The sequence below is a fragment of the Mastigoproctus giganteus genome, chromosome 4 (assembly GCF_048544385.1).
Source record: "Mastigoproctus giganteus isolate SK-2022 chromosome 4, ASM4854438v1, whole genome shotgun sequence".
NCBI classification, from domain to species: Eukaryota; Metazoa; Arthropoda; class Arachnida; order Uropygi; family Thelyphonidae; genus Mastigoproctus; species Mastigoproctus giganteus.
Window position 1 is genome coordinate 239,065,257 of NC_143578.1, and position 7,094 is coordinate 239,072,350.

The following is a 7,094-nucleotide window of genomic DNA, read 5'->3' on the forward strand; positions in this document are numbered from 1 at the left end:
AAGAAGCATAACTGTTCTTTTTGAATCCTCATAGACAAAAAAAAGAAATGTATGTGAATGAAAAGTAATTTTAGAAAAAGTAAAAATACTGTGCTAATTTTGTTCAAGGAATGACATTACGTCCTTTTGGGTGTAATCTCAAAGTTCTGTATTTTGGTTCAGAATTTTATAACACAAAAGTTGCTGATGAACTGCGAACTTTTGATAACAATTTCAAACAAATTAACTTTTCATTATTCTAAGAAATATATCATTTTCAGTTTTTATTTATTATTTATTTAACGGCTATTTTAAAATGTCGAATGACTAAGAAGTCTTGAACGTAAACAGATTAATTTGATTTCTTCTAAGACAGATAACAAGTTAGCCATTTCTGGTGGAATCTCTTGGTAATATTCAGCAGGTAGAAGGATTCAGTACAAAATCATCAATGGCTATGTATCCTCCGCCCTCAATATTACTGGATGCAACAAAGATAAACTGAAAAAAATATAAAACAAAATCAGCATTTTAAAAATAAGAAGTAGTAATGTATTTCTGATGATTTAGCATAGATAAAAATGTTAGCTTACGGATATGACTTCATCTGGAACGTCGAGGTCAATGAATACCTTTTGCCACGTTGGGGATTGCTTATCGTATGAACCAACTAAGGTTTTTTCAGATTTAGAATCTCTCCGAAAGACGGTTAGCGATTTTGCTCCTTCTCCATCTAAGAACATTTTGAACATCAGGCATAATTTTCTTGGCCACTGAATGTTGTACAGCGGAGTCTCTATTCCTGCATCTTTTCCATGGTTATATTCATTCTCAACGTAGATGTAACTTTGTTCTGAAATGCAAGAACAGTTATAGAAATAACTGAAACTGCTGGAAGTCTTTGGGATAACGGTCTCATAAAATCTAAAGATGTGTTTACAAAGCAATTGGAAAAGAGATACAATGTACAATTGAAAAAAAGAAGATCACCTATTGATTCAAGGGTCCCTTTTCCATGATGCCAGCTTAGTGGATAGTCAACTGACTTTGAAAATCCACATAAGGATTCCTGGAAATCGCATTTGATTTCTGGCATATCTGGTGGATCCGGACGCCAATAATCTGCAATATATAGTATTAATTACGTTATTGATAAGTACTGTAAATGTAATGGCATCGAGAGTGCTATTGGTGTACAAGGATACGTGGACTTACCAAAACACTCATACAGCTTGTTAACCCTCTCTATGTCTCTCTCACTTGGTCCTTCCCTCTCTGGAAATGGCAGCAGTGGAGTTCCATCTTTTGCTTCCATTGTGTGGGATTTACCATCAAAAGAAAATGCAGAACTGTGGCACTGCATAATGGAGTGAATGTCAAAAGGGTCATTCAGAAGATTGTTTCCCCATGCTGGCCATTTATCAAACTGGTGTTCTTGGCCTAAAATAACAAAATACAATTTCTTAGAGGGACTTAACACGAAACCCATTGCTTAAGGAACTACAGTAACGTCAATAATCTCATATTAATTAGTTAATAACTATTTGTTAAATGTATTCATGAATTCTAAAATAGTAAACACTTCCTGTGTTCTTTGTAATATTTAGAATTTCAGAAGCTGCAGTGGTTGCTGATTATTTGTTGCTGCTGAGGTATGCTTGTAAGTTTCTGTGGACTCACCTGGTGCAATATTTTCCCTGTGAATGATAAGATAATCATCTCTGTCAGATCTGTTTTGTTCGTTCAAAAATCCTAGTGTGTGTCCCAGCTGGTGTGCAACCGTTTGTTTGTGATAACATCCTTCACTTAGAGAGATAAACTGTTCTCCTCCTTGCATTCCTACCGCAGAACTACATCTACATAAAACAAAAGATCATTTCAAAATCACAAAGACAGAAATTTAATTTTGCAATGGTTGAGGAGTATTAAAATAAAATCGAAATTTATAGGTATTATACGAAGTTCAATTAAAACACTTTTAAGGGCTTTTAAAAATTTATATTTTTGAAAATTAAAGAAAAGTGAGATTTCAATGAGATTTCTGGGTTTTGGCCTTGGGGATGTTAACGAGATCGTCATTAAACTCCGAAACGATCTCCTGGACTGAAGAAGTCTACGTGATCTCAGAAAAGGTGATAAGGGCATGATTAGCAACAGTACATAATTTCAGGAACGGCATCCTTGCTGCTGGATTAGAGAACGAGTTCGTGAAGACGAAGCCTTGCCTAAACAATCTAGTTGGCAATGTATCGAATCATTATAAGGAAGTCATAAAACAGTTGGATCCAAGAAACAGCTTTGGAATTATTTACCTTGACCTTAGTAAAGCTTTTGATATGGTTTCCGTTAAAGGCTGCAATAGAATCAAACTGATTAATTGTAAGATCCTTCGTTCTAAAGATAGAACCCGGAAAGTAGTAAATGGACATTCCTGAGGGTGGACCAGTGTAGCAAGCAGAGTCTCTGCGGGAGCAGTATGGGGGATACCCTTCATTCCACCTTCCTTAAATTTACAGTTTAATGAGGCAGTACAGGGATCATATAGAACATGTTTTAATTGAACAACCTTCGTATATTTGCAATTTGTAAATAATGAAATTACCCCTTCATTGGCTTGAAAACCACGTAGTTAACGTCATCATCCCTTTTCGGCCTAAATTTAATGCAAGTGTGGTCATGGAAATAATCCATGCCATCCAGTATAACATCTCGATGTTGTTCTATAGAGAGGGAGAGAGAGAGAAAAAATTAAAAATTGTTTATTCCAGTAGATAAATGAACAAATAAATATAGATAAACATTTCGATCTTCATTATAAACGTAATGAAACAGTAGGTTCCAATGTACGCACCTATGGAAGGGTCAATTACATAGGGCACCACACCACCCGTCCAATATTTTGCTTCGTTTACGATGGCACCCCTTTTCTAAAAAAAAAAGATGCAAAGTAAGAGCTTTGTGTTGTGTTATGAGGTCTTATTGTGTTGTGTGGTATTTAAGAGCGTCTTCAATACAGCACCAAATTTAATTTCATTGCAGTTCATGTCAAGAAAAAAAAATAATAAAATATTGTTTTAAAACAACTACTGGAATAAAAATATGAATTTATCTGAGTTGGCTACCTCTTGGAGCTCCTTTTTCTCGAAATACAGTCTTATACTCCACAGGGTGTTTCAATGTGTCCTGTGATTGGGCTACCCATACATTGCACAGTGTGCCCTGTAATGCCAGTACATTGTCCGGTATGTAGTCATAGCATCGAATATCGTTTTGTAGTAGATCCCAAAAATGCTCAATTGGGTTGAGATCGGTTCAGTTTGGAGGCCATGGGAGGACGGAGAATTCATTGTCATATTCCTGAAACCAGTTAGCTTGTCGGGCGTTATATCGGCAGTTCTCGACTTTTAGCTTTCACCAGCGTAACAAATCAGTCCATTTCTACCCAAGGGGTGTTGTTAATACAAATTGCATGCCCTCGTTGGCTAGACTAGTTGGTAGGATGACCGCCATCCCAACACCGGGTGGAAAAGACCTCAGTTTGAATCCTGTTGGGATTCGAACTCGGGTCTTTTCCTGAGTTCGAATTTTTATGGATATTTTTCACAACGTTGCTGAGTTAGTCTTACCCGAGAATAGCATGGTTTTTTCTCCCAGAAACTCCCGGATTTTTCGTCCAGCAAACAGAAACTCGACCTCATAATACACGCAATTTACAGACAATATGCAGGGAGCAACATGGCCTTAGTTGCCGATGCTCCTAAAACCCAATAATAACAACAACAAATTGTATCGATCCCCATATTAATTAAAATATCATCGTGCAAATATCATTACCAAATTTATGTCCCGATGTTCACTCCAGGCATACCAATTCTGATCTATCATGTCGATTTAAGTGGTTCCAGTTCCCCGTTAGCTTAAGTTTTGCCTTGAGCATCAATAGGACCCAGAATTCAAAGTTGTTGGCGCCAATCTGAAAAGCCCAGTGGAACTCTACTGGCTACAGCTCAGTGGTTAATGATAAAACCCTTTTTATTTTACCAAAAATGGTAAAATGAGTAGTATTGTCCACATGGAAGCTCTGTTGTAGTAGGGTTTTTAGGAGCATCAGTTTATAGCGTTTGTAAATTTTCGTGTGCTCTGTGGTAGATTTTCTGTTTTCTGGTCGAAAAACCGAGTTTCCGAAAGAAAAAACCCTGCTACCCTCGCATGAGACTGAATAACTCAGACACGTGGTGAAAAAGGCCCATAAAATTCCTCACTGCATCCATGGGACTCGAACTCGGGTCTTTCCACCCCGAGTGTGCTGGACTGCTGTGCTACCAACTGACCCGCGAGAGCACAGAAACCCTGCAATAGTGAAATGTTGTCCAAAGTTGTAATAACACGTTTCTTAATTAATCTTTTTTGGTTTGAGTGTTTTTTAAATTTTTTTTACATGCTTAGAATAAACGTTTTGACTTGATCTATAGTACAATAATTGCTCTAAAGCTACACATAATCTTAATTACTGCAACCAAAAATTATTTGAAATAACCAATACTTACAGAACGAGATGGGTAACCACCGATGTCCCAATCAAGCAATTCTGCAAAGTAATATTTTGATTATTCTTTGACAAATTATTTAATTTAATTATAAATCATTTAATTCAAACAATTTTAATTATATGAAATAATAATTTGTTATTTAATGTATGAGTAATACTAATATTAATAATAACAAAAAAAGGAGCGCGATGGCCCAATGGTTATGACACTGGATTGCCAGCGTGATGGACCCGGGTTCGAATCCACCTTAGGCGTGAGTGAACGCGTGTCCATAATGATTATATAAAAAAAATAAATATAATAATAAAAAAAAAAACATCGCGAAAGTTGCTTCATTGAACGTACATCTCCCATGGTTAAAGTGACTGCTGGAGCAGATAGTTGCGCCATTTGGTGTCGCACCCAGGAACTAACATCGCTAGCAGAATTATGCAAGCTGAAGATAAACAGATCCACCTCCATCGATGGGTGATGATATCGCAGAGAAGTAATGAACGTACTGCACCGAGAGTGGCTCAGGATCAAGTCACTTGCGTTCAGGTCTTAGGCAGAGGGGTCGTCTCGAGAGTCACAGACAGTCCCAAGAAGACAGTGAAGCAAGTTGCGCTGTCCCTCGTATGGCTACCTCAAGGGAAGAGCAAGACTATCCAGCCCAACCAACTGGAAGCAACTGCGCAATTGCGCTAGTGACCACCCAGGAAGGAAGAAGAAGCCAATGTTTGAAGTGGAGCATGAAGTGTACCACCTCAATCGGCGAATAATGTCGGTTTACTTCAACAACAACCAAGTAGGCTACAGAAGAAGCTAGAAGAGATAAGAGGGAAGGCCAACTGATCCAATACTGACTGGTAACAAACGTAGGAAGTTGAGTGGAAAAGTGAAGATCATCCGTAAGAAAGATATAAATGGTCGGGGGCCACTGGTGGTTTCTCATATCTGCGTCTGAAGTACCCTTGTGAAGAATGCAGTACCAAGTAAAAACCAAAACGTAAAAAGTTAATTGTTGTATTGACCACTCTTTTACCACGTGAGATAATAACCTAGTTTGTTAATGACTGCTCTGGGATGTTTTCGAAAGAAACCACGAACTGATATTTTTAGAAGCAGTTGGAAATATTTTAAATGGAAATTAGTATAATGAGATAAAGCTTACCGTGTTCTTCTGCGGGAACTGGAGTGCCCAAAGAGAGGGCTGCACCCAAACCAAGGACTAAAGCAAGTAGTTTCAGCATGGGCACTTCTCTGTGTAAGCCCGGTTTGATGAGCTAACTATTTATACAGTTCAAATTCTTTTTTTGCCTGGCCAGCATTTTGTTACTGATAACAGATATCTTCTAGACGAAATAGAATCGGTTACAGGAATAACAACTGGGAAATTTCCCAAAGTTGCAGCCGAAGATAATGTGGGACAACTTCACTAATGTCGTGGTTTCAAGGTTGTTATCAAAGATGTCCTCAAAGATGATAAAACCTAGAAGAAATAACAGTTGTTTTCGAATGGACTATGATCAGTTTTAGAACTGTGAATTTTTGGGAAGAAACAAAATTCGCTGAACACACCGCGAGAACAGGAATCTGTTCCATATTTGGTGGCAGGGTCTGAGTGTAGAACTAGCAGCATGAATCAATCTACCTTTCATGACAGGAATCAACATGAAGCCTTGAGGTGGTGTGGAGAGCGTTGTGGACACACGTCGAGTGCTCTGATATCGGTGGATCAACAATTGCTAACCATGGTCCACTTGAAACTGTTGCTGAACAGGTACGTCCCTTCGCGCTAGTAATAGTTACTTCCTGAAGGTCACAAAAACAGTTCGATGGGGAATAGTTTTTGGAACGTGACAGCGACTTTAACATACTTCATTGGCGTACACTTTTAATCTGATGCAATTGCAGAATGTGATCGAGTCTGCAAAGGTCAACATCCCTGTGGAAAGCTATGTGTACTTCGTGGAATCCATGGCCTACTGACTTTAAGGTGCTATGAGGACTAAGGTTTAAAGTCTCTTTTTTTTAAATAACTGCTTGTGGATTGTAATATACAATGAGTTCAGGGCAGGTGTTCACAAATGGCGCCCATGGGTCTTTAATTTAAATGAGATCCATAACGGGTGGTTTAAACAAGTCACAGGTATTCATTAAAACAATGGTTCCAGTCCAATGAATCCATATGCGAATACTTGTCTACAAGAGGAATTGTGCAATGTATTATTTAATCTCATGAAAATTTCTTGCTACTGAACTTTTATGGAGAACTGGTCATTTTTACGGACTTCACACATATGTGCAATTTTGGTTAGATGGTAACCAAGGTGAAGGGAACATTAGCATTAGCATTAGCATTAGTAGTGGCATGGCCGAAAGCATAGGGTATCTTAAAGTTTGTTTAAACATAGCGATCCCCTTAAATGTCGTGCAATCTTAAGGAAAATAAATATTTTCTTGAGTTTCACTTTAAGTCTTTCTTTCAATCCTTTCTATGGGATTACGGCGTGCATTAACATTTTATATCTCTTTTCAGATAAAACACAAAACTTCATAAAAAAAAAGAGATCATTCGAAACA

General features: G+C 37.8%; 1 protein-coding gene across 1 annotated transcript; it reads right to left on the reverse strand.

Annotated features, from left to right (window-relative positions):
• Nucleotides 1-396: 396 nt before the first annotated feature.
• On the reverse strand, nt 397-6,386 carry LOC150087532 (meprin A subunit beta-like). The gene is made up of 6 exons (XM_090372516.1): nt 6,163-6,386; nt 1,660-1,835; nt 1,195-1,419; nt 970-1,101; nt 573-832; nt 397-480 (listed from the first exon to the last, which is right to left on the reverse strand). Exons 1-6 carry the CDS (start codon nt 6,384-6,386, stop codon nt 397-399), a joined length of 1,101 nt encoding a protein of 366 aa, XP_090228642.1.
• Nucleotides 6,387-7,094: the final 708 nt, after the last annotated feature.

Excerpts from the sequence above, each read along its gene's own strand:
- LOC150087532 (XM_090372516.1), bottom strand. The coding sequence starts at position 6,386 with ATGTTAAAGTCGCTGTCACGTTCCAAAAACTATTCCCCATCGAACTGT. Across the intron at positions 1,102-1,194 it reads CAAGCTGTATGAGTGTTTTG|ATTATTGGCGTCCGGATCCA; the intron begins GTAAGTCCACGT and ends TATATATTGCAG. Across the intron at positions 833-969 it reads AGGGACCCTTGAATCAATAG|AACAAAGTTACATCTACGTT; the intron begins GTGATCTTCTTT and ends CTTGCATTTCAG.